Source organism: Sinocyclocheilus grahami, unplaced genomic scaffold (genome assembly GCF_001515645.1).
Source record: "Sinocyclocheilus grahami isolate Dianchi unplaced genomic scaffold, SAMN03320097.WGS_v1.1 scaffold159.1, whole genome shotgun sequence".
Lineage (NCBI taxonomy): Eukaryota > Metazoa > Chordata > Actinopteri > Cypriniformes > Cyprinidae > Sinocyclocheilus > Sinocyclocheilus grahami.
In genome coordinates this window covers 1,482,223-1,510,160 of record NW_015505338.1, presented here as the reverse complement: position 1 = coordinate 1,510,160, position 27,938 = coordinate 1,482,223, and the positions used below count along the sequence as shown (strand labels likewise).

At 36.4% G+C, this 27,938-nt stretch overlaps 1 protein-coding gene across 14 annotated transcripts in view; it reads left to right on the top strand.

Annotated features, from left to right (window-relative positions):
* Positions 1–27,938, top strand: part of LOC107592830 (dedicator of cytokinesis protein 3-like) — a 275,733-nt gene that overhangs the window by 141,388 nt on the left and 106,407 nt on the right. For 12 of the 14 annotated variants that reach the window (XR_001610031.1, XM_016282388.1, XM_016282400.1 and 9 more), the window contains one exon: positions 22,456–22,604. Coding sequence is in view for 13 of the 14 variants with exons in the window: in XM_016282388.1 (XP_016137874.1) it covers positions 22,456–22,604 (149 nt within the window). In the remaining variant the exon portion in view is untranslated. Of the gene's footprint in view, positions 1–14,192; positions 14,525–22,455; positions 22,605–24,021; positions 24,166–27,938 lie in introns of those variants that run through there. The other 2 variants (XM_016282397.1, XM_016282396.1) reach the window with 2 other exon arrangements.

The window sequence follows — 27,938 nt, the reverse complement described above, 5'->3', positions numbered from 1 at the left end:
AAAATTGTTAAAAAATTTAATAAATTGTTAAATACATAAATAAACTTAATAAAAAAAATGACTGAATTTGGTGATTATTCAATCTTGAGTCATTTGTTTTTGATCAAAATTTTGCTCATAAACTTGTTTTGTTCCTGAATGAATCAGTATTTTTGAACAAGTTTTTGAACAGTATTTTTGATTAGTTGTTATGAATGGATGTTATTTGCTTATAAAGAGAGTCAATTATTTTGTTCCTGAATGAATCATTGAAAACATAATTAAAGGGGTCCTATTATGCTTTTTCACTTTTTCAACTTTAGTTAGTCTGTGATGTTACTGTTTGAGCATAAAAAAGATCTGCAAAGTAACAAAGCTCAAAGTCCACTTCAAAAGGAGATATTTTATTTAACAGAAATCACTTTTCAAAAACTACAACGAACGACTCGTTTGGACTACAATGCATATTTTCCAGGATTTGTGATATCACAAATACCGACGAATGGGACAAGACCTGGTTGAGCTGCACTAGAGAAGGCAACGAGTGTTATCACTATGTCGGAGACATGCTGTGTGATGTCACACAGACCCAGGCCCTCCCACGATAGTTGATTGACAGTAGCATTTTATCTTAGACCCGCCCTGAGTGAGCTGTAAACAGTCTGCCATTGTTTCACCGCCAGAGCTGATGTAGACAATGTCTCCTAAGCGATTGAGGTGTTCTGTTGTTGGATGTAATAATGAACATAGCAGTCATCATTTACTCCTGACATCTGAGCCGCTGAAGACGCAGTGTATTACCTTTGTTTTTGAAAGGAATGCACCCCCCGATCTACCTAAATGTGTTTATGTTCGTGCGAATCAATCGTGATCCAGCTTCACCTACTGAAGAAGTGAGTATGCGTTTTTTTTATGAATCTTTTACCGTCTCTCAGAGAGTGGCTCGGAAGAGAGGGGTGGGGCAAGCAGAACTCATTTGCATTTAAAGCGGCATACAAGAAAACAGCTTGCTCTGAAAAGAGCTGTTTTTGACAGAGTAAAAAGGGTGTTGTTTTACACTACCATTGAGACATTTTAACCAAAGTATGTTATAGACTTTTCATTAAGACCCTAAAGAATCATATCAACTTGTGGAAAATGGGCATCCTATGACCCCTTTAAATAAATCATTAAATTATTAATACAATTAATTTGGAGGTTAATTTGTGTTATTGTAATTAACTAATCATTTTAATGGTTTCATTAATTATTATTATTATCTAATGATTTTATTTAAATACTTTTTTTATTGAGGGCCAAATTACTCAAAATAAACAAATAAATACATTATATAAATGTTAAATACATAATTAAACTTAATGTTTTTTTCTAACAATTTAATTATTAATTAATGGTTTGACTTTTATAATATCTTGAGTAATTTGTTTTTGAGACAAATCAGTTGAGTAAATGATTCAATGATTTGCTCTTGAAGACCACTTATTTCATTCCTGAATGAATCGTTAGATACATAATTAGATTGCCAATAAAAAAAACAAAAACAACGGACATTAAGTTGTATTTAATGATTTAATTTTGAGTGATTAGTTTTTTTTTAAAGGCATCAGTTGGCTAAATAATTAAAATATTTGCTCATAAAGAGAGTCACTTGTTTAATTCCTGAATGAATAAGTGTTTTCAATTAATTGGTTGAGTGAATATTTCAATGATTTGCTCAAAGAAAGTTTTTTGTTTGATTCCTGAATACAATTAATTTGATGGTTTTGATGTTTTATTGACAATTGAATTATTATCTATTAATTTGTTTAAATATTTAATTATTTAACTCTTTCCCTGCCAGCGTTTCTGAAAAAAGTTGCCAGCCACCGCCAGCATTTTTGATGATTGTCAGTCACTAACATTTCATGGACCCCAGAATATTTTGTTCTATGAATATCTGAACATGCAATACATAAAAATAATGAAAAGAGCCTCTACTTTTAAACAAATAAATCAGTTTTATTCTAGGTTCAAGCATTATTTTTTTAAATCAAAACTTGAATGTAGGAAAGTTTCATAAAAACTTTGTCTTCCTCGCTTGTGTTTTTGATCGGGACATTCTAGACTCATTCAGGAGATGTGTAATAACACCCTCGAGCATATAACAATGAGAACACGGAAACCCGGAAAATTCAGTATTTGGCAGGGAAAGAGTTAATGATCTCATTTTGAGTAATTTGGCCCTCCATATTATTCAAACATGTCCCAAATGTTGGTTACATTTATTTATATTACTCCTAAAACGTATATCTACATGTATTGATTATCTCATACATGTATAAATATATGAGTGCCTGAGCCCTTAAGCCCTTAATAGAAATGCTAACCCACATCCTAACCTCCCTTTCTGCCTGTGCAAAATAAAAGGAACAAAAGTTTAAAGTTTTAAGTTTCTCTTTTTTAGCCACATCTCTTCTACTCCTCCTCCCTCCCTCCGTCTGTCTCACTTTCTCTTCTTTTCTCGCCCACCATAGTGCCCACTTTGTCTAAGCAAATTTCACAAATGTCCGCAGCGGGGCGTCTCGAACGCAAGAAGACGAACCAGAATTTTCCAGAGCCACGAGAATCCAGAGAACTCTTTCCGCACATCTTGTACTCAGAATGAGGCACATCAACGCCTTCCCATGGCAATTCTACTCCACTTCCTGTGCATTTTTAGCATTTAGCACTATTGTTAACTGAGCCTAATGATAATGTTTCAGCCTGTTTAACGCTATGCTGTCGCTAAGAATGGCCCAGTCTAATCTGGTTGATTCAAGACTCAAAAAGACAACTGGTTTGAATCAGTCTAATGACTCATTCACTGACTGAATCAGATATGCTCACTTATGATAGCATTCAACATTACATGTGCTCAAAATAGCAGTTTATCTTAACGTTTACTGTGTCTACTGTCTTAAAGCATAACACTTCACTGTTTATCAGCACTACGTGTTTGCTAATGCAGATAGTTTTGTTTTGGAGCGTCAGAAATTCTCCTGCATTGCCCTGCAGTTCTTTGAAAGGTTGCTAAGCAACTAGTTGTGCAGTTGTGTTATCAATCACTGATGAGCGAAACGAGAGAACAGAAGATGCCCGGAGATGACCTGACGGATAGCCTGAGTGTGTTTGTGGAGGAAAAACGATAGCAAAAAAAACGGGAAAGGAAACAAGAGGGAGTTTTTCCACTTGATCACTAAAAGACAATACTCTGTGATAATCATTCTTTTTGGTATTTTTGATCTGAGCCTTCCACAAGTATGAAAATGAAAGGCTGGATTATCATGCATCAATGCAAGAGGGGAAAAACACATTAGACTGCCTGTAGGCATCTCAAATTGAGAGTAGTATTTCCTTGGAAGATATTAATGTTTTTGTTGTCTTGAAGAGTTTTCGCAACCACACTTAAAATTCAGCACAATACTGTAAAGTGCCCCCAAAAGGTATATTTGGATATTCAGTTGTTTTCTATTTGAGGAGTCATATTTATATCTAAACAGCTGATGACTGTCTTAAAGTATGGATTTATACATTTAAATTCAAGTTGCAAACAAGTGACTGTCTTGGTGGACGAGTCATTTAATCATTCACTCAAGTGAGTTGTTCAAAAATACTGATTCATTCAGGAATGGAACAACTAGCTGTCTTAATGCCCGAGTCATTGAATCATTCACTCAGCTGATTCAGACAAAAATAATGATTTGTGCAGGAATGAAACAAGTGACTATTTATGAGTGAATCACTGAATAATTAACTCAACCGATTCCCTTAAAGGGTTACTCCACCTCAAAATGAAAATGTTGTCATTAATCACTTACCCCCATGTCGTTCCAAACTCGTAAAAGCTTCGTTCGTCTTCAGAACACAATTTAAGATATTTTGGATGAAAACCGGGAGGCTTGTGACTGTTCCATTGACTGCCAAGTAAATTACACTGTCAAGGTCCAGAAAAGTTTGAAAGACATCGTCAGAATAGTCCATCTGCCATCAGTGGTTCAACTGTAACGTTATGACTTCCACAAGTATGAAAATGAAAGGCTGGATTATCATGCATCAATGCAAGAGGGGAAAAACACATTAGACTGCCTGTAGGCATCTCAAATTGAGAGTAGTATTTCCTTGGAAGATATTAATGTTTTTGTTGTCTTGAAGAGTTTTCGCAACCACACTTAAAATTCAGCACAATACTGTAAAGTGCCCCCAAAAGGTATATTTGGATATTCAGTTGTTTTCTATTTGAGGAGTCATATTTATATCTAAACAGCTGATGACTGTCTTAAAGTATGGATTTATACATTTAAATTCAAGTTGCAAACAAGTGACTGTCTTGGTGGACGAGTCATTTAATCATTCACTCAAGTGAGTTGTTCAAAAATACTGATTCATTCAGGAATGGAACAACTAGCTGTCTTAATGCCCGAGTCATTGAATCATTCACTCAGCTGATTCAGACAAAAATAATGATTTGTGCAGGAATGAAACAAGTGACTATTTATGAGTGAATCACTGAATAATTAACTCAACCGATTCCCTTAAAGGGTTACTCCACCTCAAAATGAAAATGTTGTCATTAATCACTTACCCCCATGTCGTTCCAAACTCGTAAAAGCTTCGTTCGTCTTCAGAACACAATTTAAGATATTTTGGATGAAAACCGGGAGGCTTGTGACTGTTCCATTGACTGCCAAGTAAATTACACTGTCAAGGTCCAGAAAAGTTTGAAAGACATCGTCAGAATAGTCCATCTGCCATCAGTGGTTCAACTGTAACGTTATGAAGCGACGAGAATACTTTTTGTACTCGAAGAAAACAAAAATAACGACTTTATTTAACAATTTGTCTCCTCTGTGTCTCTCCGCATCAATGTAGCACCATTTTGGAGAATATCCGCTGAACGCAAGCAGCGTACGCTATTTTGTGTCAGCCACGACACAAGGATACGTTTTCTACGTGTTTTTACGCTTTGATTGGAACGAAAACAGCGCATCCGTATAGCGTGGTTGACACAGAATAGCGTACGCAGTTTGCGTTCAGCGCATATTCTCCAAAATGCCGCTACGGTGATGTAGAGAGACACAGAGGACACGAATTGTTGAATAAAGTCGTTATTTTTGTTTTCTTCGTGTACAAAAAGTATTCTCGTCGCTTCATAACGTTACAGTTGAACCACTGATGGCAGATTGACTATTTTGACGATGTCTTTCATACTTTTCTGGAACTTGACAGTGTAATTTACTTGGCAGTCAATGTGATAGTCACAAGCCTCCCGGTTTTCATCAAAAATATCTTAAAGGGGTCATATGATGCTGCTAAAAATAACATTATTTTGTGTATTTGGTGTAATGAAATGTGTTTATGCGGTTTAAGGTTAAAAAAACACATTATTTTACACATACTGTACATTATTGTTGCTCCTCTATGCCCCGCCTTTCTGAAAAGCGTTGATTTTTACAAAGCTCATCGGTTTGAAAAGCGAGGTGTGCTCTGATTGGCCAGCTATCCAGTGCATTGTGATTGGCCGAATACCTCAAGCGTGTGACGGAAATGTTACGCCCCTTGCCATTTTGTGATTCCCTGTCCGGCCAGAGCGACGAGACAAAAACATTAAAACCTATTATAAACTGTAAAGACAACTTAACCACTGATTTCTAGTCGTGTCCTCTTTTGGAAGTCCAAACAAAGTAGTTTCGCTTTCACAGGAAAACAGCGTCACACGCCGCAGCCTTGAGTGAGCGGAGGCCAGAGGCCTAGAGTGAGCCGCGGCCTAGAGTGAGCGGAGGGTGGGCTTGAGAACGGCGCGGCCGGTGGATTCGATGAAGGAGAAAGCCGATCCGGCGATCCACAGCATTGATGTTGATGTATTTCCTCAGCGACCAGCACAGATCAGCTCCAGGCATGACGAAGCGGATATCGTCCTCTTTTGAAAGGCCAACCAAAGTAGCTTTGCTTTCACAACGAAACACAGCGCCTTCACGACATGGCGGCGGCGGCAACAGCAATACTACAGCGAGAATAAAAGTTATGCCTTCTTTCTTTGCGTGAACATTTGTGCGGCGTTATGCAAATCTTCCCACATCGTGACGTAGACATGTGGAGGCGTGTTAGAACGAGCCGTTTTAGGTAGGCGTGGTTGACTCTTAACTTTTATAAAGAATATCTCTTTGGATTTGAGACTTTAGTCTTTGCAACTTTACAGATCTTCTTTATGCACCAAGAGCTTGTAACACTCCAAAGAGAAAGGAAAAATTGAAATCGCATCATATGACCCCTTTAAATTGTGTTCCGAAGACGAACAAAGCTTTTACGGGTTTGGAACGACATGGGGGTAAGTGATTAATGACAAAATTTTCATTTTGGGGTGGAGTAACCCTTTAAAAACACTGATCTGTTCAGATATGAAACAAGTGACTGTCTTTGAGCAAATAATTGAATCATTTACTCAATTGATTCACTTAAAAACACAGATCTGTTCAGATATGAAACAAGTGACTGTCGTTATGAGCAAATCATTGAATCATTCACTCAGCTGATTCAGACAAAAACAATGTTTTGTTCAGGAATGAAACAAATTACTATTTATGAGTAAATCATTGAATAATTAACTCAGCTGATTTGTTTAAGTAACAATTCAGTAACGGTAAACAAGTGACTGTAGTTATGAGAAAATCATTGAATCATTGACTCAACTGATTCATTTAAAAACACTAATCTGTTCAGATATGTAACAAAGTGACTGCCGTTATGAGCAAATCATTGAATCATTGACTCAACCGATTCACTTAAAAACACTGATTTGTTCAGATATGAAACAAGTAACTGTTGTTTTGAGCAAATCATTGAATCATTGACTCAGCTGATTCATTTTAAAACACTGATCTGGGCTGCATTTCCCAAAAGCATCATAAGCCTAAGTTGATCATAGCTCCTGTGGTGGCAGTGGGTCTACAGTGTACTTGTACAATGTACTACAATGCTTTTGGGAAACGCAGCCCTGTTCAGAAATGAAAAAAGTAACTGTATGTATGAGTTAATCATTTAATCATTCACTCGACTGATTCGATGAACAACACTAGTTCGTTCAGGAATTAAACAAGTGATTGGCTGTGTCCGAAAGCACATACTCTCTTGAGTAGATACTTTTTTGAATAAGTAATTACTTTGCGACTGCAAAAAGAGTACGTTCTGTATAGTATGAATGTAATCTAGACGTACTACATTCGCCATGTTGTTATTGTCACGTGACGTACCAGTGTCAGTTGCGTCGCGTTGCCATTCATAAATCCTCTCCTGTGACCTCATGGGATAGTAAAGGGTCTATTGTATGCGCACTTCAGAGTTACGCTGGGGTGTAGTAGGTCATCTGGGTACGTTTTGCCTATTCTTTTATGAGTACTGTAAATTTGGACATGCTTCTTTTGTCAGATACTGTTTTTCACCTACTATATAGTATGGAAATAAGTGATTTCAAATGCAGCCCTTTATGAGTGAGTCATTGAATTAGTAACTCAATTGATTTGTTCAGAAATTAAACAAGTGATTGTCTTTATTAACAAAATAATTGAATAGTTAACTTAACTGATTTGTTTAAAAACATTGATTTGTTCAAATATGAAACTTGTTATGAGTAAAACATTAAATCATTGGCTCAACTGATTAGTTTAAAAACACTGATTCATTTATGCCAGAAACAATGATTGTATTTACGAGTGAATCATTTAATCATTTACTGAACTGATTTGTTCAAAAGCACAGTTTCCTTCAGGAACGAAATATGTGAGTCTCTTTATGAGCGAAAAATCATTCACCGATTAAGTAACAAAACATGACCGAGTGAGTCAATGAATCATTCCTTCAACTAAAATACAGATTCATTATTTGTTTATAAAAATAAAAAAAAACTGACTGTCTTTATGAGCAAATTATTGAATTATTCACTCAACTGATTTGTTCAAAACCTTTGATTTATACAGAAATGAAAAAAAATCACTCTTTATGATTTAATCACTGAATCATGCATTCAACAGATTAATTTAAAGACATTCATTCAGGAACTACTTTGTGTTGCTCGGATGCAATGTTTTATCCTTATGTAACATTCGTTTAGAAACTTTTTCAATGACAAACTAAAAATAGACAGTAACTGGGAACATAGTATCTAAAATTAGATATATAGGGCCTACTGTATTCAATAAATTATATTATTACATTCAGTTATTAATAATTGTATTAATGTAGTTCTATTTACCTATTAATGCAAATACTAATTTTGTAATTCTATAGCTAATTAAATAAATATGTATTTATTTAAAATACATAATATATTATGCGTGTATTTAATGTATTAGATAAATCATGTAACATTTTATATTGTAATAGATATTATATGCATTTATTTTATTGAACTGTTGTATAAATACAATATAATGCAATCATGCTGTTGGTCAGAATATATCAGTATGGGTGTGAATTACCCAGATTCTTGTGTCAACGAACAAATCGCAACCATGCTGATATTTAAACCAACAGCTCTTGCTCATGTCATATTACTTAATTAGCAAACACGCTAAAAACATCATCTTCCCGAATGCAAATGCTTATGTCACGTGGATTCATTAGTGATTTATGTGTGCAGAAATCCCCAATATTGTATCGGGGAAAGTCGGATGATGGTTGTACATGTGTGAGGGTGGGACGTGAGGTGTGTAATACAGTATTAGCTGAGTCTCTCTGGGTTCCTTGCTGCTCTGAGACTCGGGATGATGATTCACTCCGAGTGACTCATTCAGCTGGAACATTCCGGTGAATTCTGGCATAAAGGAGCAGCGTGTCCAACAGGTTTACAACACACATATCTGGGATCGACTGCACTTTATATTTAGAGTCACAGTGACAAAAGATAGGATGGAGGAGGGTGGTTGTTTTAGCTTTATTTTTGACGGTCACGTCTCAATCCATTGCCGAAGATAAGCGAGCCGTGTGACATGTTCAAAAATGACGGTTATTCCTCATCGAAGATTCCTGTATTGCGTTCCAGTGCCATCAAATTCTACCCACAGACCCACAAATTGCAGATATTTCTTTCTTAGTGATCTGTATATATCCAGTTCGAGTGGGAAAATTCCAGTTTTGTGAATGTTTCATGCTGTAAGCTTGGTTAACGGACACATAAATGGACCTCGTTGTCTTCTCCTTTAAACCATTTTCTTCTACTTATCAAACCTCTCTCACATTCTACCTATAATGCATTGCGTCTCATTCCACCCCCAACCCAACGCATTATTATCCAGGACTATTTTTTGCAGCTGTTTCAGTCCGACCTTTATATATTTTGAAATGCAATGTTCTCAGTCGAAATGTTCAATGTTCTCAGTATAAATCCTTTTGCTCCTCTAAATAAATCTTCGAGTCATTTCTGTACCTCTGTTGGAACTAAACTGAAGTGCAGTTTGCTTGTTTTAGTCTCCTGACTGACTCAACCAATGGTGTGAGTTTAGGGCAGGACTACCTGTTTGTTCAGCCAATGGCTGATGGGGAGAGTGTTTGAAACATTTGTAAAGTAGTATTTTTGCAGTTCTTTTCAGTGCTGTAGATATGACAGACTTCACAGGATTTATTTTGCTCACCAGTCTGTCAGACAAAGTTTTGAAGGTTATTAAAGATTATTTTTGGTTGATTGAGTTTGAGTGATCATATTAAGTGTTTGTCCCATTCGCTCACCACTTACTTTAGGATGGACTCACCTTTAGTCATTTCGATAATCTGCATGCAAGTTTCTTTTTGAGAAAGTATTTACGGTAATGAATGAAGCATGTAGAGACGATTGTCTGTGATCAGTGTTGGAAATAATATTGCAAATAAAATGTCACTGGCAACTTGTTTGCAATTGTCAAGCTTGTTACTTTTTTTTACTTGTTTTCTTTTTTTTGTATGTTAATACTTTTATATTTTTAAATACTTAGATGTTAGAACATGAATGATTCCTTAAATCAGCCTGTAATGGACAGTTTTAGAGAGTAGTGAAGTGATTTGACCTTTTTTAAATTGTGTAATACTAATATTAATTATGTAATAATAATAATTATTATTATTAATAATTATTATTAACTTACTAAAATTTATTTTTAAAACCACTAATAATTCTATAACACTGTTAAATGTAATATTTAGCAAATTTCAAAATTAATTGTCATAAATTCCCTACTATGCATTATAATGTTGTGATGCCAAATTTCTATTGTAAAATTTAAAACAATTTATTTTGATTTTATCTGTGTTATTTGTTTGTTTGTTTATTTATTTATGTGTTGTTTTTGGATTGAATCTCAAAATAATAAAATCAAATAAAAATAGGTCACATTTCACTCCAAAAACCAAGATAAAGAATTAAGATTTTTTTTTCTTAATCAAGATTATATTTTCCTTCAAGAAAATGAAGCCTAGAACCATTTATGTATTTATATGATTACAACACGCTTTTCAAGTAAATAAGGCACATTTTAGCTCCTAAATGTAGTTATCATTACTGTAATGTGGAAAAATGTGTACAATGTTTCTATCATATACCATATATTTATGAAATAGACAAATTATATATTATTTTAATTATAAGCATTTAATGATCTATGTAGTTTGATGTACTGCTTTTAATTAATGCTGATTTTTTATTTACTGAATTGCATTCATGACAATCTAATGAAAAACACTGATGTTGGAACTAGGGCTGTGCATCACCAGCAAAGTCACGATACGATACACATCACGATACAAGACTGCTTATTAAATACTGCATACTATAGTGCCATTTCTAACTATTGGCAGAGCATGCAGCTGACCTCTGCATTATGAAGGGCCTCCATAACTGTACCACATTATAGGTAATGGCATATGTTTCATGTTTACATTGGGCACTCCCTACCAGGTACAATATTCTGATTGTTTGCATCTTGTTTTTAAGCCCATAAATAATAATGTACTCGTTCTAATAAATTTATATTGTAAAGTACTCATTGTAATATATTTTTTAAAAATCATATTTACATTGCTGGTAGGTTATCATTGCAAAAATTAACACACTCTCTACGTTTAAAAAAAAAAAATTAGAAGAGTTCTAAACTAATGCTCTGTCTTCTGTATATAACGCACACACACACGCTCAGTCACTCACACAGATCACCGCAATTTTATCAACTAAATAGCTTAATCGCTCAAGAGCTACATTATCTTTCTCAACAAGGAGCTGGTAACATCATTGTATCTAAATGAATTAAAGCCACAGCTTCACTGTTAATAGAGAAACGCGGCAAAATGGTGGTAATTCATACTTATACAGTGCCTCTCTCATAAATGAACACTTGATGAATTACACTTTTCTGAGAATAGAATATAGAGGTGGAAAGCGCTAAACTGCAAGCTTACCGGTGTTTTCAGAAAGCAAGTGCGTTTATCCACAGTGAAGAGAGAGCACATGGTTGCCAGGTTGACAAAGATAAGTAGCACACTTAGCAGATATTTTTATTATGTCTCTTTATATCAGGCTAAACCTTAAAGATTAAACCTTGTTGTAGCTAATATGTTATGCTCTATTCATTATTTTTTAGAAACCTCACACTTTTCTACTCAATTTTAAACGTTGTTCTTGTATTTAAATTAAGCGCGGTCCGCTGCTGCACAAGTGCCACAATATCGATACAGGGCCAACTGTATCGATACTAATATCGTCAAATCTCTGTGACGATACATCGTCATATCTATGTATCAAACACAGCACTTGTTGGAACTTAGAGAAGAAAAAAATTAGTCAATAGTCATAAGAATTTTGTAGTAAAAACTGGCCTGAAATGTAATGTAAATAATACAAAAAATACAAGTAAAAAATAGGTATTGTCCTAAAATTGGCCTCATTTTATTTATGCAGAAGTTATTTTTTATCTTTTTCCTCTCTGATTTTTAGGTGAAATGTGACCCGCACTTTGTCTGTGTGGCATTCACTCTTCTTTATTTCTTTTTAATTGAATTACTAGTTTTGTCAAATACAATTGGAAACACATGCATAAATAACATCTTTTGGAGCTCAACTCATCCAAGTTCCCCAACACTACATACGACTCAAAGCGTTTCTGTGTGGCAAGTGTAAATCCACATCCACAATATGGATGCGTTTCAGCATCAGTGCCCCAGATCGACTGGTCCTCCATAACAATATGGCCGCTCAGATGCTAGTGTGGCTTGCGGATCTCTTGCTGTTTTCAAGTACTCACTCAATTTGTAATGCCCATCCGTGAGTGAGAATATCAGCCTCGCAATCTGACAAAGCCTTTCTGGAATCCATATTTGAACAATCTGATAGCTGCACCTGGACAGAATAGCCGGAGATTGTGGGCTTGGATTTGATTCGTCGCTTTAATCAGCAACTTGTGTCTAATCACTATGATTGTAGGTAGCACATCGCAGTTTTCTTTGAACACTGTCAGCTTGCCAAGACGCCACATTGGACTCTCGTCTCAGTGGAATCAGAAGAAGAAAATCAAGCCCAACACATTAGTGGTGTTGGCTAAGGAATGTGCTTAGAGATGTTCGAGCATGAATATTCAAATCATGCGGTCTGTTGAGCAGAGGTTTGCTGTTACTTGTGATTTTTAGTATAATTATAATGCTTGCTAAGATATGCTTTTTCAGTATTGTAAATATTGATATATATACAGTATGTTGCTTTGTATTGGATATTTACTGTATATCTTTTATAAATATATCATGCTAATTTCCCCTATTTTTATTACCTTTATTGTAATTTAATGCTCACCAAAAATTAATGTATAAAAACATCATTTAATAACAGATAATTGGATAACACTGTTAAATGTAATCTTTAGCAAATCTCAATTTTAATCTTCAAGATTGTCAGCCTACATTAGGTTGTAAAACCTATTCACTCGAAGCATGTAAAACAATGTTATAAAATTAAATGTAAAACAATATTATATATTTCATATGGAGAGGTTTTATGGAGATATTTGACTTTTTTTCATTATTGATGGATATATAGATATGGTGGATATACATAGTATATCTTACTAAATATTTTTAAAACATTAAACCACTAATAATTTTATAGCACTGTTAAATGTAAGTTTTTTTTTTTTTTACCAAATTTCAAAATCAGTTTTCATAATTTCCCCTTTTTCATACTGTACATTAGTTTGTAAAGCCAATATTCACTTATATGTAAAATATATCAAATTTATGTTCAAAATGGCACATAATCATACCTAAAATATGATTTTAAAATAATAAAAAATGTACAATTAAAAATAGATTATTTTACCAGATATATACTCGTGCTTTATATTTGGTAGACTGTACAGAACACTATTTGTGTGTTCATTTTATTATTATGTATATACTATTATAATTTTATAATTATAATTGATTGCTTTTGTTTTTAATATTTTTAGTTTTCATTTTTGTTGTAATAATTTTTATGTGCTTGCATTTGTAATATATTATATACATTTAGTATCTTATTTCAGCTTTAGTTTTAGTCATTTAGTATTTCAGCTCAAACCAATATTTCAGTTACAATTACAACATTATATTAATTATATTATATTATATTATATTGTGTGTGCTATTTAGCTTTATTTCAATTAACAAAAAACAGTGTGTGTTCAATGGATTGTACTGTTGTGTAACATTGTAACATTTTTCAGCTGCTGAAATTTTCTGAAGAAAAACAAAGCAGGCAAAAACTCCATTAAACCGTTTTGAAAGTTGTGAAAATTACGTGATCAAGGACATTAATACAATATGTCATCGAACAGACTGTAAGTCTATTCCTCACAGCCTCGTTTTATTCCCCTTTAAATTCAATACTAAGGCTTATGCATCCACTTAAGCAGCCACCTAACAACCACCCAAAACACCTTAGCAACCACCTATCAACACCCCGACAACTTTTATAAGAGCTAGTTCCACTCTAGTCTTTGGATATTAGCATGACATTAATGTTTTAGCGTGATCTTGACAGTCACTGTGAAGGCTAGCGCTCATCGCTGTCAGCTGAAGACGGCGTGTTTGGGAAGCACGGCTCTGGAAAGCAAACTGGCAGCAGTTTCCTCCAATGGCAAGAATCCCTGGCATGCCTCTGCGTTTCTTGGGAGACGGCGAGGGAGGGAGCGCGTGTGCGTGTGGGCTGCCGAGAGCTTCACACAGCGCTAGTTAGGTAACTCCAATACAATGAGAGAAAGAAAAGCAAGACTTCAGGAAGAGGGAAAGCAATCATATGTGGTGTCCAAAATAGATTTGAGATAAATTAGAGTTGCGCGAGAGAGAGAGTTACATGTATACCGTGCGCTGCTCCTGGTTGACGTGGGTGGCAACGTGTGTCTGAATGCGCGTGTGATAGAGACCGAGAGACGGAGAGACCAGTTGCAGAGAAAGAGGGATCGAGGTATTTGACAGCCTATGATTTCCGCACGTTTTGAGCGGCTGCACGGGAGAGGCTGGAGAAGAGACGTGTCGGACTGTCGCGGTAAGTAGTGGCGTTCCTTTCTTAACCTTCAAAACTAGCGATTTGAGATTGTACGTTGTGTTGATGCAGTTTGCAAGACATGCTGGTCTTGTTTGACAGAGTAGATATTGTGTTCGTAGTTGTGTCAGGCCCGCAGGTAGGACCAGGGTTACGACCTTTGAGTGGACTAACATCATTATGTGATGCTCTACGAAAGTTGCCGTGGTAACAGCGTGGCATGCGGCAAAGCGTTTGTCTTTTGTTGCATGTCGGGATATCTTAATTCTCAATTTTACCAAGTTTAATTGAGCGTTTCGCAACATGAATGCGGTTTTCGCTAATATTACGTCTTTTGTCGCTTGTATTTTTAGCTGTTTAAAACAAGTTCACCCACATATGACCATTCTGTCATTTACTTACCCTCATGCTGCTCTAAACTTATTTTTAAACAAGTTTAATTGCACATTTGTATGAAAAATAAAGCATTTCGCAACATGGATTCTTAGTATTCGCTAATATTTACGTCTTTTTCACTTGTTTAGTGTTTACAGGAATAGTTTACCCACATTACAATTTTTGTAATCGCTTACTCATCGTCATGTCATTCTAAACTCATTCATCAAGTTTAATTGCACTTTTGTACGAAAATAAAGCGTTTCGCAACATGAATGCTCAGTATTTGCTAATATTCACATTTTTAGCACGTTGCTTTTTTGCAGTTGAAAAGACAAGTTCACCCACAAATTTCAGTTCTGTCATTGTTTACTCATGTCATTCTAAACTAATTTTTTCATCAAGATTAATTTCAATTCTGTACGAAAAAAGAACATTTTGCAACATAATTGCTCAGTGTTCGCTAAAATGTATGTCTTTTATCTATTTTTTTTAACTGTTTAAAACAAATTCATCGACAAATGACAATTCTGTCATTTATTCACCCTGATGCTGCTCTAAACTAATTTTTAATCAAGTTTAATTGCACTTTTATTTGAAAAATAGTGCATTTCGCGACATTAATTCTTAGTGTTTGCTAATATTTACATATTTTTCACTTGTTTTGCTTGTTTGCTGTTTACCAGGAATAGTTTACCCACAAATGACAATTCTTCCATTGTCTACTTAACCTCATGTCATTCTAAACTCATTTTTCATCCAGTTTAATTACAATCTTGTACGAAAAAAATTGAACATTTCGCAACATCAATGCCTCGTGTTTGCTAATATCCATGTCTTTTTCGCTCGTTGCTTTTTTTGCTGTTGAAAAGACTAGTTCACCCACAAATGACAGTTCTTTCAATATTTACATACCCTTATGTCATTCTAAACTAATTTGTCATTTAATGACACTTTTGTACGAAAAATAGAGCATTTCACAACATGAATGCGGTATTCGCTAATATTCGCATCTTTTTTTCTTTTTAAAGGAATATTTCATCCACAAGTGACAATTCTGTCATTGTTTACAAATTTTTTCATCAATTTTAATTACACTTTTGTATGAAAAAGAACATTTCGTAATGAGAATTCTTGGTATTTACTAGTAAAGTCTTTTATGCTTGTTTCTGAAAATACATTATTTTTGATGTTTAATGGATAGTTCACCCACAATTGACAATTTTGTCATCCTTTACTCACCTTCATGTCGTTTCAAACCTTTACGTTTGACGTAACAGAAAAGGGGGATTTTTGAAGAATATCCTGGCTGTTCTTTTCCATATATACTTGAAGTATATATGAGAACTGGGGCTTTCAAGGTTGAAATTCAGACAAAAATGTAGTCTTATTAAAAAACAAATGTCTTTGGTTTAAGTTCCCAGGGTTCGTGAGGGAAATGCAGGGGTTTGTGAGTTGATGGAAAGCTAATAATTAAATCCTAAAAAAGGTTTTAAAAACACCTCTTTTTTCACAATGTGAACACATTTGCAACATGAATATTTGGTTGGACTATCTCTTTAAGAGTTGTTTATCTTTATTCATTTAGCCAAAGCTTTTATCCTAAGTGACTTGGGGTTGCACGAGTTAGCAGCTTCTTATCCTCATGTTTCCAAGACACTGTTAAGCAGAATATAGAGTATCGCTTTAAAATGTTTATGGCAGTTGAAGGTGGAAAGTTGATTCACCTTCTTCAGATTCCTGGACTGGATCTTTAGACACATTGGGACATCTGATTCATGATGCATTCATTTCATTTCACCGACCATGTTGAACTCAATAACTGAACTCAATTCAATTATTCTGTGTTCCCAGAAGTCCCTGATTGACATTTCATGCTTCATTTTGTTTTATTATATAATAAATATAATTTATTGTGTCTATCTATTATAGATTATGTCAAATGCTGTTGTACATTATGGCTGAACATTATTGTTGATAAGCGTTAATTATTAATCGAAACTGGTTGCCGGGTCCTTCGCTATATGGTTGCCAGGATGTTGTAGGTGGTTTATATTGCAGTATGAACTATTATTGATAGTAAAATAGATTTCCAAAAGCTTTTAAATTTAATTTATTCATTAAATGTATTTATTCATTTCAGTTTCATCAAAAAAGAATTGCTTCAAAAGAATCACTTCAAAAGAATCAAATATTGTTTGAGCTTAACTTGAATTTAATAATTGTAAGCTGAATTAGCTTAAGTCAAATCATCTAAGTCACATGAGGTTTGTTTGAGGTCTCTGAACAGTTTGTTGAATGTGTTCGCTGTGAAATCGCCACAATACTGTCTGACCTTCCCATATGGTCTGTCATTTCCACCGCCCTTTGTTGACCCGGAGCAAAGACACGCAAACACACACCGACTGACTGACAGTCCTGCTTGGCAGCGTGGAACTGTGAGTAAAGTGAGATTGCGTGCCCTGAGCAAAGGTCATGTCGGGCCATGAGAGGTTTGACGCTAGCGTGTTAGCCAGTTAACGCACATACACTTGCTCTCATATCCACACATTGAGTGTCAACTACCTATTACCTTCGCAACATACCCACACATATGGTTTTTAAGCTATTTTGGAACATTTTACGCTAGTTGACTGTGCTAATGTGATGCTGTAGAGCTAACAATCACTTCAAACTGCTGACGCACCCTGAAGATTTAACATTAAAAAATAAAAAGAAAGTCTTGATTTAAATGATTCAAATCTTCAACCCTGAATTTAATGGTGCATTTCAGTCTCAAATGTGGCAGTTTTCCCATGAAGCATTCAGATGATTTTTCCTCACAAAACTCATATTTCAAGTGTGTTGGCTCATTATGCACATGGTCATCCTGTTATTTTGTATTCGTTTTGTCATTTGGTCTTCCGCTGATCTGCCCACATTGCAATATATATACGCAAATCTCTCTCTTTACGCCCGCTAGCATTTCCTTAGCTAATAGTCTAAGTTTTAGTCACAGAGTCACACTCTATCACTGACTGAAGAGTCTCAAATAGAGGACACAGGAAGCTAATAAATTGATTTTTTATAGTTTACAATTCATGTTTGGTATAATATGTCCATTTCCTGTTAGACAAACGTGTTGAATTTGGATTTGTGTTTGTTTTCAGCACTAGCTTCTTTAATACTGTCTATAAAATGGCAGTTAGTCCACTGCATCCTTTACTTCAGGCTCACTAGCATGTTGTGTTTAGTTGCATGTGCTGCTGCTATGTGCTAATTCTAATACTATCTAGCCAAAATTCAGTGCCACTAACCTGATAAACTTTGATCCTGTGATTAGTTCTTCCTCAGAAGCGTCCATTGTATCCACCCAGTGTCTTACTAAAAGCCAGAAGTCACAGAACAAGAGATGAACGTGATAGTTTTGTGTTTTCATGAGAGCTAATGTTTATAATGGGTCATTTAACCACCTAAACAAACAGGGCTTTAATGAGAAACGCGTTGATGCTATTTGAGGCGCCATCCTCAGTGGAGGCTGATGTTTAGAAGTCACTGAAGGTGCATTGCTCTCTATGACTGCAGTAGAAGGCGAGAGCCATACAGTTTATGCAGTGTAGTGTATTTTGTTGAATATATATTAATTAATGAATTAATATTGTGTTAATGCGTGTTAAAAATGTGTTATCGAATTTTACATAATTATATATATTACGTAAAATTTTAATAAGACATTATTAGTTAATTAATTCATATATATTCATATATATATATATATTACAGTTCCACCAAATACGAACCTAAGAGAAGATGAGAGTTGGACATGGTGAAATGTGATTCTGACACATTGTACTGTAGCTCAATCCGGTCTCTGTATTTAAAGCATGCGAGTCATGCAGTTGTGGAAAGTGTGATAAATACATGTTCTTCACACAGCTCGGTGCAACACATGCTGTAGCTCCTCTTCCCACACACTCACACACTGAGTGTTCTTCAGCTGCATTCCCTAAAGCACAGACCACAAATGGTACTTTGCATGTGAGTTTCCATCGAAGCTCTCCAGCTAAATAGCATTACTGTAATAAATAAACTTTTCCACGACATTCTACTTTATTGAGATGCACCTGTATATATATATATATAAATATTTTTTTTTTTATTTAATTTTTTGTGTGTGTGTGTTTTACATACTATGCACAGACTCTTCATTGCAACTAAGCTAATGAAATTTCTGATTACAGACTGTTCCCAGATTTCTGGTTATGGAGGAAGTTGGATGAATTCCTGTGCACCAGAAGACGATTATATTATTATTCCAGGTGGCATATGACTAAACAATAAGAGTAAGATATGGCGGTGAAGTTTGCCAAACAATGTGCTGTTCCTGACTGTGTTGCACCTGCCATTCCTCTTTTGAAGGATTCCAGCATTAGAAACGAGTGGCTAAAGTTTATTTTGAACAAGCTGCTTGATCTTATGCAAGAGTGAAACATTTATTTCATATGGTTTCCTCCATGTAATAAGTTAACTATGAATATACAATACATTATCCCTTAAATGTCAACCTGATAGTTTGAACGTTCGTTCGTCTTGGCTCAAAGCAACTTTTCTTCACGGAAGCTTTGCGTTAAACAAGTGAGATAATGATATCTCTAATCAATATTTTTTGTCCAATTATTTGCCCAGTTAGTTTTGGTATTGAGGTAAAAGTTACCTTGCATTCGCTATATAACAGTGGGTTGTGGTCATGAAGATGACTGAGCAAATTTGATGCGTTTCCCCCTTTTGCAGCGACTTTCTTTTTGCAAGATCAGCAGACAGGGTGACCGTCCTCGATTAAATTGCCTTCAGGACTCTTGTAAAAGCCAAAATACGACCAGACCACCGATTTGGTTCTCTTAAATGGCTGAAAAATCTCCCGAGCGCTGTCACTGCCTTCCGCCATTTCGTCTCGTGCAAAAAAAAACAACAACAACATTGCATGCTGCTTCTGCGTCAGACTGATGCTGGCTGGACAGGATTTACCGCGAGTTTTCAAAAGCGCGATAATCAAACACGGTTTTGATGATAATTAAATTTTAAATGGTAATACTAACCGTCAGGGCATTTTATCGTGATTTATCGTGAAACCGGTAATCGTTCCATCCCTATCCTGTACAGAAATCCAAGTAAATACAACAGGGAGTTTGATGGATGTGGCTTTTACTTGAATGGCCAAATCCCATCTGATTTCACCATTAACAGACTGTGGAATGACATACTGACAGATGCTACATATGTGGGTATCCAGGGGAACATTCTTATGTAAACTCCACATCAACCTTCTTTGTTTTCAAGAGCACGTCAAACTCAAGTTCTGAGGTGTTTCGGTGATGGAGGGCGCTGGAGACCACATGCACAGCCGGCACAGCATGTCGATGTGACAAACGCATAGATCTGTCTGCTGCAAGTCTCCCCAAGTGCCCATGAGGGAGTCGTTATCATCCATCATACACAAACTTTGAGGGGAAGCCTTGCGGTTTGGGACATGTGCTTAGATGATGCTCAGTGGTTGTTCCACTTCTTTGACTGTCTGTGGCTTTGATTACCTACAGTACTGTAATTCCAACATCATGTGAATGCAGCATAAAGTGCCAATCACACTGACAGTGATTTTGTAGAAGCAGAGTGACCTGAAGTCACTTATTTCAGTGACACGTAAAACAAAGTTAATTAGAGTTGAGAGAATTATTTTCAAATATGAATGCTGTTAAGCCCAATTTATACTTCTCTGTTGAACCTACACCGTAGCTTACGCATAGACGCACACCCATACGCCGTAGCCTGACATGGACCTCTCCAAAAATCTAACAGCGCATCAATTCTACGCAGACCACAAGCGCTGTCATTGGCCTGCTAGAACCCCTACCTCCGTATGTACTTGAGTTTTGTGTGTGTTTATGTGCACTTTAATATATTTTAATGTTACACCTTCTTATATAAAATAAAACAAAGCAAAGAACAAGTGTCTTATCATTTATTATACTACATAGCATTATGCATCAGTAGTTGTCCGCGACGAACAATGTTGATCTGCCGTGGTACAAGTCCTTGTGGAGATTGAAAGAATGCCATCTTCTCCTGTTCCGTTGTTGTCTCCTTTTTGTAGTTTTAAATAATGATTTAATGATTTGATATTTATTTGGTGCCGTCACGACTATAATGCTTCTCCGGCGAGCCACTTCTTCTTCGGCTTTTACCGTGGTACTGCGGGTTACATCAGCAACATACCTGTGGAAACTGAAGACTAGCGGTTTGCATGTGTACTGCACATTGACGCAGACAACGACGCAGAAGTATAAATGAAAACTGACGCATAGCCTATGGCGTAGGTCCGACGCAGAAGTATAAATCAGCCTTTAGTGTGACTGTCACTTCAAAGCTAATTTACGCTACACTGACAAATGACAACCAGCGGCAACAGACGTTTGTTATGTTGGACCAGTGTGTTACCAATGTAGGCATCTATTGCCATTGGTCGGCACTAGTTTTTGGCAACTAGACCATTTTAGTCGCATTTATTCATATTTATTGGGTCATTGACTATCTGAGAAGTGACGTACTGTAATCTGATGATTGTTGGACATGGAAATTTTGTTTTGGACATGGTACCATGCTAATACCATGCCATTCTTTAGAGTACTTTGAAGTACCATAAAAATGCCATGGTGGATGTATATGGTAATACTTGCAGTCTTTGAGGAGCCAGTCAATTTCAAGTATTAACTCTTTCCCCACCAGCATTTTTGAAAAAAGTTGCCAGCCACCGCCAGCGATTTTAATGATTTTCACTTCAAATTTGATATTTTATTACACCAAGCAATACACCAAAATAAAAATCAGAGCCTCTACTTTTAAACAAAAAGCTTAAAGCATTCTTTTTTTATCTATACTCAAATATAGGGTAGGTTTCATAAAATTGAGCAAAAAGGTGAGAAAATCGAATTTTTATCAAAAACTGCATCTGGATAATATTCAGTATGATTATCAAAGCATAAATCCAGTACATCGCTTCCATCAACACCTCCAAAGCTTGCACAGACATATACCACTTCCTGGATCAACATTTTACTCTGTAACATTATGCAGTTTTCATTTATATGCTGTCTATTGCTGATGATCGCATTATTTTTCATATGCATTGTTCTCCGTCCTGTTCACGTGTGTTTTTGTTCGGGAGGTTTTGTACTCGTTCAGAAGATGCGTAATAGCGCCCCTGAGTGTATAACAGTGAAAACACGGAAAGCCGTAAAAACTGTCTTTGTCTTTGGAGGGGAAGCGTTTTCTTCTAAAAGACGAGATAACTCGTCAATGGCGGGGGAAGAGATATTCTGTAGTACAGTGTCATTTATTATCTAAAACTCAGTAAGTGTGTATTGCAATCTGCACTGAATGTACTTGCAGAATGATCGTTTACTTGCACTATAGTATGTATTATACGACTACTGTACATTTGCCTGGTCAAATTTGAGGCTCGTTTGTCATGTGTGGATGGATAAAATAAATATTTGCCTTTTGTTTTTGTGGTTTTTTCTCTACAGAAGCATAAAGTCGACCTCTTTTACAAGCTCCGTCACGTGATGAATGAGTTGATTGATCTGAGGCGACAACTGCTTTCAGGCCACCTGACCCAGGATCAAGTCCGTGAAGTCAAACGCCACATCACCGTACGACTGGACTGGGGCAATGAGTGAGTTATTGTCTTTTACCTCCCAGAAAATGCCCTGAACAAATTCAAATGAAAAACTTGTCTTAATCATACGGAAGAACCAGCAAGTTGCCTTAAAGGTGATGTTAGTGATGTTATCCATTATGGTAACTTCCACCATAGGTTTAAGTCTTGTGGAAAAACTAGTAAAGATGCATTAAAGGTGTTCTTACTAATGTTAGCCATTATGCTAACTTCCACCATAGGTCTAAATCTTGTGGAAGAACCAGCAAAGATACATTTAAGGAATTCTTAGCAATGTTAGCCATTCATGCTAACTAGGGCTGCATGATATATCGTTTCAGCATCAATATCGCGATGTGCGCATCCGCGATAGTCACATCGCAGGATGTGGGATGTTTAGTATACTGATCATTATATTTATACGGATCATTTTCTTTGCTCACACACAGACACCATGTCTACACCGAACGCGACAGCTGTCATGTGCTGCATCTTATAAGCATCACTTAGCCACTGAGTGTAGTTTGGGCTCCTCCTCAATGTAAATGCAGTGGCGACCTCAGCAAAAACTTAACTCGCAAACTAATATTTTTGGTCGCAAATGCGACCGTTTTTGTCACAGTCTGGAGCCCTGATGGTAACTTCCACCATAGGTCTAAATCTGGTAGAAGAAACAGCAAAGATGCCTTTAAGGTGTTCTTAGCAATGCTAGCCATCATGCTAAATTTAAAGGGGTCATATGATGCGATTTCATGTTTTCCTTTGTCTTTGGAGTGTTACAAGCTGTTCGTGCATATTTAAGATACGTAAAGTCGTAAAGATTAAAGTCTCAAACCCAAAGATATATTCTCTCTAAAAGTTAACACTCGTCCAAGCCTTCCTAAAATGCCTCATTTAAACACACTCCCACAAATCTATGTCACTGTGTGGGAAGATTTGCATAACACCACCCAAATGTATACGCGTAACATTATGCAGTTTTCATTTATATGCTGTCTATTGCTGATGATCGCATTATTTTTCATATGCATTGTTTCTCCGTCCTGTTCACGTGTGTTTTTGTTCGGGAGGTTTTGTACTCGTTCAGAAGATGCGTAATAGCGCCCCTGAGTGTATAACAGTGAAAACACGGAAAGCCGTAAAAACTGTCTTTGTCTTTGGAGGGGAAGCGTTTTCTTCTAAAAGACGAGATAACTCGTCAATGGCGGGGAAAGAGATATTCTGTAGTACAGTGTCATTTATTATCTAAAACTCAGTAAGTGTGTATTGCAATCTGCACTGAATGTACTTGCAGAATGATCATTTACTTGCACTATAGTATGTATTATACGACTACTGTACATTTGCCTGGTCAAATTTGAGGCTCGTTTGTCATGTGTGGATGGATAAAATAAATATTTGCCTTTTGTTTTTGTGTTTTTTCTCTACAGAAGCATAAAGTCGACCTCTTTTACAAGCTCCGTCACGTGATGAACGAGTTGATTGATCTGAGGCGACAACTGCTTTCAGGCCACCTGACCCAGGATCAAGTCCGTGAAGTCAAACGCCACATCACCGTACGACTGGACTGGGGCAATGAGTGAGTTATTGTCTTTTACCTCCCAGAAAATGCCCTGAACAAATTCAAATGAAAAACTTGTCTTAATCATACGGAAGAACCAGCAAGTTGCCTTAAAGGTGATGTTAGTGATGTTATCCATTATGGTAACTTCCACCATAGGTTTAAGTCTTGTGGAAAAACTAGTAAAGATGCATTAAAGGTGTTCTTACTAATGTTAGCCATTATGCTAACTTCCACCATAGGTCTAAATCTTGTGGAAGAACCAGCAAAGATACATTTAAGGAATTCTTAGCAATGTTAGCCATTCATGCTAACTAGGGCTGCATGATATATCGTTTCAGCATCAATATCGCGATGTGCGCATCCGCGATAGTCACATCGCAGGATGTGGGATGTTTAGTATACTGATCATTATATTTATACGGATCATTTTCTTTGCTCACACACAGACACCATGTCTACACCGAACGCGACAGCTGTCATGTGCTGCATCTTATAAGCATCACTTAGCCACTGAGTGTAGTTTGGGCTCCTCCTCAATGTAAATGCAGTGGCGACCTCAGCAAAAACTTAACTCGCAAACTAATATTTTTGGTCGCAAATGCGACCGTTTTTGTCACAGTCTGGAGCCCTGATGGTAACTTCCACCATAGGTCTAAATCTGGTAGAAGAAACAGCAAAGATGCCTTTAAGGTGTTCTTAGCAATGCTAGCCATCATGCTAAATTTAAAGGGGTCATATGATGCGATTTCATGTTTTCCTTTGTCTTTGGAGTGTTACAAGCTGTTCGTGCATATTTAAGATACGTAAAGTCGTAAAGATTAAAGTCTCAAACCCAAAGATATATTCTCTCTAAAAGTTAACACTCGTCCAAGCCTTCCTAAAATGCCTCATTTAAACACACTCCCACAAATCTATGTCACTGTGTGGGAAGATTTGCATAACACCACCCAAATGTATACGCAAAGAAAGAAGGCATAACCTTTATTCTCGCTGTAGTATTGTTGTCATGGAGACACTGTTTGTTTCCAAATATGGTATGGGGCATAACATTTCGGTCACATGCTTGAAGTATTCCAATCACAACGCACTGGATAGCTGGCCAATCAGAGCACACCTCACTTCTCAGAATGATGAGCTTTATAAAAATCGACGCGTTTCAGAAAGGCAGGGCATAGAGGAGAAACAATAATGTACAGTATGTGGAAAATAATGTGTTTTTTTAACCTTAAACCGTGTAAACACATTGCATTACACCAAATACACAAAATAATGTTCTTTTTAGGAACGTCATACCCTTACACCATGGGTCTAAATCATGTGGAAGAACCAGAAAAGATGCCTTTACGCTTTTGTTTGCAACGTTAACTATCATGGTAACTTCCCCCATAGGTCTAAATCTGGTGGAAGAACCATCAAAGATGACTTTAAGGTGCTGTTAACAATGTTAGCCATCATGCTAACTTCCACCGTAGCTCTTTTCATATTTCTGCACTCTTACATAGGCAAATTATGTAAGTTACTCTTTTGAAATACATCATATTAAACAAGTCTAATGGATTGTAATGCATTTGTTACACCATCAAAATAACTCATTGAGATTAATGTTCAGCTGTGGCATGCTTCACTCAAATAAGAAGTGTTTAAATAAGCTCTTGTGCATCATGAAGATATGCCAGGGATTTGAATGTGTTAGAGGCCAAGGCCTCCTGATCGTGGAGTCAAAGTAAAAAAGCTAGAGATGGATCACTGTGGCTTTCTCATCACCTTAATTCGGCTTGGCCCAACTCAGTGAAGGAAATGAGGAGAACAAGAACATATGTCATTCACAGCCTGGTTAATGTGAATTATGCTGAGATTTCAAATGCAAACTTTAAGGCCAAACAAACCAACACGACACAAGGATGAGCTTTTTTTTTCTTTCTTTAATTGAGAGTAAATAGATTTTTCACTGCACTGAAAGGCGGTTGTGTTTGTCCTTCAGATACCGCCCCCATTTTTAACCCACACAGTTGTGCAATTCTTCACAGCTTTTGAGTTTTGAGTGTCAGTATTTACAGTTCTTGCATCATTATTTCATCCTATTGAGAGGTTTTCGAATGTTTTATGTCCAATATACATTTGCCGACACTGCAAATTAAACTTTCAGTCAGCTACGAATGATATTTGTACAATATTTACTATATTGTTAAGTAAAAGATTATGTTTTTACAGCAATTATCTACAGCGTAGAAGTAGACCAGACCTCCAAAACAAAAGTCATGGGGTTCACTTATAGCGATGCATGAAAGGCCAAACCAACAGTATTTTAGAGGTCAGATGATCCAAGTATTGCAGTGTATGAGCATCTGTGTCAAGTCCACGTTGACCACTCATCCCTCTTTTTCAAGGTCACCTGAAGATTCACTTCTGCAGTGAGGCACTTTGTGGTTCTGCGCTTTCAGCAGTACATCACTGCCAGGTCTTCAGATCAGCAAACTAAGAGATAATTGAGTAAATGGGATGAAATGGATTTGAGACGGGAGCACTTACCGATAAGTTCTATAAATACTTGAAGGATGAGTTGAAGAGCATCTCAAGTGTTTTTCAAACAATCTAATAATGTTTTCATTACGCCTTTCTCAGGTTATATCAATTTTCCGCAGGTGATCTTGCGTTTTTTTTGCAAGTGTCACCGTTACTATTATATTCTGTAATATATATGTTACAATTTTTTGTGTATGACTGCAGGAGAGATAATTCAGCCTCAATAACAAGACATGTATATATTGCGAAATGCTTTGACGTAGCAAATTAGAGGCATTCACGCTGCAGTTGTGGAGTATATCAAGCTTGTCATTGCTAAAAGCACTTAATTGTCACATAATACGTTTATTACTGTCTGTTTACACAAAGTCATCAGCAAATGGATTTATTTATGCTCTGATACAAGCCAATGATGCAAGATGTCTCTCTGGAGAACTAATTTGCATTGAGATATTCAGAAAATATGCAGATTTTTAAGCACACCCCTGCTAGACAGGGACACTGGGTGATGCTAATGCTAACGCGTTGATCGAGAGCACAGCAACCAGAGCAAAAGAACTAACAACCAGCCAAATACCCTAACAACCACCTATCACCAATAAACCTTATCAATATGGCAGCTATTTTACTTTAGCGTTAGCATTGCTAAAATTATTTCCTTCTGTTTGACTATTTACTTCTTAATAACTGATACTGAACCACTTTGCAAACACCCCGAACATTTTAATGAATATAAAAATATAGTTTAGTAATAAAAATGTGCATTTCAAAACACTTTCGATGTGAATTTTCAGCCTCAACGTCATTATCTTTCATGTGTTTAGTTGCTAACCCACTACTAGTCTGTGGTTTAGGCTACTCAGGGCATTGATGGGGTTTTATTCCCTGTTGAAAAAACCAGCATATGCTGGTTAGGTATGTTTTGACGCTGGGATTCTGGTTTAAGCTGGTCCTTTGCTGGTTTATGCTGGTCCTTTTGCTGGTTTATGCTGGTCCTTTTGCTGGTTTATGCTGGTCCTTTTGCTGGTTTATGCTGGTCCTTTGCTGGTTTATGCTGGTCCTTTTGCTGGTTTATGCTGGTCCTTTTGCTGGTTTAAGCTGGTCCTTTGCTGGTTTATGCTGGTCCTTTGCTGGTTTAAGCTGGTCCTTTGCTGGTTTATGCTGGTCATGTGCTGGCAAAGGACTAGCATAAACCAGCAAAAGGACCAGCATAAACCAGCAAAGGACCATCTTAAACCAGCAAAGGACCAGCATAAACCAGCAAA